This window comes from Penaeus monodon, chromosome 37 (genome assembly GCF_015228065.2).
Source record: "Penaeus monodon isolate SGIC_2016 chromosome 37, NSTDA_Pmon_1, whole genome shotgun sequence".
NCBI classification, from domain to species: domain Eukaryota; kingdom Metazoa; phylum Arthropoda; class Malacostraca; order Decapoda; family Penaeidae; genus Penaeus; species Penaeus monodon.
The window spans coordinates 14,186,599-14,189,726 of NC_051422.1; the positions used below are offsets into that span (position 1 = coordinate 14,186,599).

The 3,128-nt window shown below is 35.6% G+C and overlaps 1 protein-coding gene across 1 annotated transcript in view; it reads left to right on the top strand.

The window, feature by feature from the left end:
- The window catches only part of LOC119596376, a 7,800-nt gene extending 6,163 nt beyond the window's left edge, over nucleotides 1–1,637 (top strand). The window contains exon 8 of the mRNA XM_037945591.1: nucleotides 633–1,637. Within this exon, the coding sequence (XP_037801519.1) occupies nucleotides 633–742 (110 nt within the window). The 3' untranslated portion in view covers nucleotides 743–1,637. The remainder of the gene's footprint in view (nucleotides 1–632) is intronic.
- Nucleotides 1,638–3,128: the final 1,491 nt, after the last annotated feature.

Sequence of the window (3,128 nt, forward strand, 5' to 3'; positions counted from 1 at the left end):
GGACAACCCAGGAGGTCATGGCTTGGGCAGCTCGACGAGACCTGTTGCGAGGAATTAGAGATGGGCCGAGGGCCATGCGCCCCCGTCGGCGTTAGCCCCTTGATGATGATGATGATAAACAGATTATCCTGATATAGAAGTACTAATAGAAGTACATACGCTTAACAAACATGAAAGACAAACATCCCATGTCTGTTTAATTGGTAGTCACTTGCAGATATTTTAACCTATTAACGAGGAATCGAAAAAAGACATGACTCAGTATACAACAGCCTGGCATATAGGCATACATACCAGAATTCGCTTATTCCTGGTATATTTCCCTTGTCTCTTCTAGTTAACATGAAACCATTTGCTCATTCTTGATATAATTCTCTTCGTTATTTTCAACTACCATAAAACCCTCTGCTCACCCCTGGTATATTTCCTTTGTTGTTTTCAGCTACCATGAAACCTTTTGCTCATTCCTGACATATTCCCTTTGTTTGTTATATTTCATTTATCTCTTCTAGCTACCATGGAACCCTCTGCTCATTCCTGACATATTCCCTTTGTTTGTTATATTTCCTTTATCTCTTCTAGCTCTTCTAGCCCTCTGCTCATTCCTGACATATTCCCTTTGTTATTTTCAGCTACCATGAAACCCTTTGTAATGTACGTGCACACTGACGCAGACGAAAGCTTGGACGTAGGAAACCGTGGCTTCGGCATGCAGTACCGACAGATCACCGACTGCTGTTGATATAATGGTGTCTATTGGCGGTGTGGATAACTAATGGAGAGGAGAGGAGGGATATGGTGTATGAAATTCCCTTAGTTCAAAAAAATGAATAAATAGGTTAATAGAATAGAATATGAAGAGAAAAAGAGAGATACGGAGTGAGAGAGAGAGCGAGAGAGAGAGAGAGAGAGAGAGAGAGAGAGAGAGAGAGAGAGAGAGAGAGAGAGAGAGAGAGAGAGAGAGAAGAGAGAGAGAGAGAGAGAGAGAAAGACATAACGTACAACAAAGAAATCCCAAGCTTGTTCCATACGAGCGTGCTAGTGTTCCAATAACATAATTTTCCTAATTGTTCAGTCCTTTTTTTAAGAACAATTATAGAAGTTTATTTGTTAAATTACCCATTGTTTTTTTTTCTTTTTCCTGCTATTCTTCATTTAGGTGACACGAATATAATTGTTTGTGTATATACATAGATGGCTAATGAATATTCATACAATTGGTCATGCATATGAATAAATGCACATCTGTCAGTCTAGATATGCATATCTACCGAACAGATAGGTAGATAAATATAGATCTATCAGAGAAATAGACAGATATGCCTTTCTAGCTGTGTATATACTCGTACATGTCTGTATAAATGAATGTTCACCGAGTTGAGCTTCGCACAAATTTAACACACTGGCCGTTAGTCACCAAGTCAGTTCCTAATCCTCCCTCTCTCACCTGCTTACTCTTTTCCTTGATTTTCGGCAAGATTGTTTTAGATTTTGTATTGCTTTTGGTAATGATAGTGACAATATCGATATTAATAGCACTGTGAAGCTTCGAATTGTTCAAATAGAGAAGTGACACCTTCGTTATTTTCGTTATAGCGATCTGAGGATAGTGTTTTTTTCTCTTTTTTTTTTGTCAATAAAATATAACAATATAACGCATTGTATTTTTATTTTACCCTAATGAGTACAAGCTTTTTAAATTATTTAATTACATATGGCGTATTATAGTGTCAAGATATGCTGCTAGAAAATTTCTAATTGCCTCTAATATTCTCTAATAACTTATGAATGCACTAATGCAAACTGACAAAAAATAATGCGCTATATCTGTTAAATATGATAACTCCAAAGCCCAGGCCACGCTCCTCTGTCTACGTAAGGTTTCTGAAGGAGACCAATCAAAGGAATCGACATAAAAAAAAATAGTAATAACAATTTTCACATACTTCTGGTGTTAACTCGACATCGAAATTGCTAAGATCTAAAAAGAATAACAACTCTGATTTTATCTCACAGTAGCAAGAAAAAGGGCGACTCTCAAATTTCAGGCATTTTGTAAAACTAAATCTCACAAGTTCCTTTGCCATTTCCAAAAACGTCTTCAACAAGGACACTATTTCTCCTCCATCAATATAAACATACCTGGTAATGCAACTAAACTCAGATCAAGATAATGGATTGGTTGTATATATATATATATATATATATATATATATATATATATATATATATATATATATATATATTATAGTTTTAAAACTCACTTTGCTCAATTTTAGAATAATAACACGAGATTCCAAATTGTCCATGAAAATATCACTCATATCATCTGCTTCTAGATTTTTTCTTTGTTCCTACACTAAATTTTGTTCAGAAAAAAATTCAATCAACTGGTCCACAAAACATCTAACAGCACAGCATACCGTAAACTGTATAAAAATATATCATAGATACATCACGACAGTATTTTCAAGAAATCGGAAAGTGGTTTGTTTTCTCTTACGAGCCCATTTACATGGTATAATATCTCATACCAATCTATCACCTATCTTCTTTGGGGTGCGTATGCCAGCACTATAACCTGGGGATATTTAGAATGATAATAACGCTTCACTACTATGGGTATTGGAGAATGAGAGAGAGAGAGAGAGAGAGGAGAGAGAGAGAGAGAGAGAGAGAGAGAGAGAGAGAGAGAGAGAGAGAGAGAGAGAGAGCGTCAAAGTTTTCTACTGTGTAAATCCATCTTCCACCGATCGTAAATAAATGGAAATCAGAAATTCAACAAATGCGGCTCGTCATGGCAAATCAAGAAATAATCAGAATATTAAATTTGTTGAACTTCAAATCACCCCCCCCCCAAAAAAAAAAAAAAAAAAAAAAAAAAAAAAAAAAAAAAAAGTATGTATATTTTCACCATATATTTTCATCATGAGAATTTTCTCATTGTGTTATTTCATCATATGATTTAACCGTTTAGTCTTATCATGTAATTCCACCGTGTAATTCATCATAGGCTTTATCTGCAGCGCCAAATACTTGCAATTATTTCAAGTTGTTTGGGCGGACCGCTGACGCTGTTAGGCGTACGATAACCCTCAAGCAAAGTGTTGTACTCCTTGAACAAAACC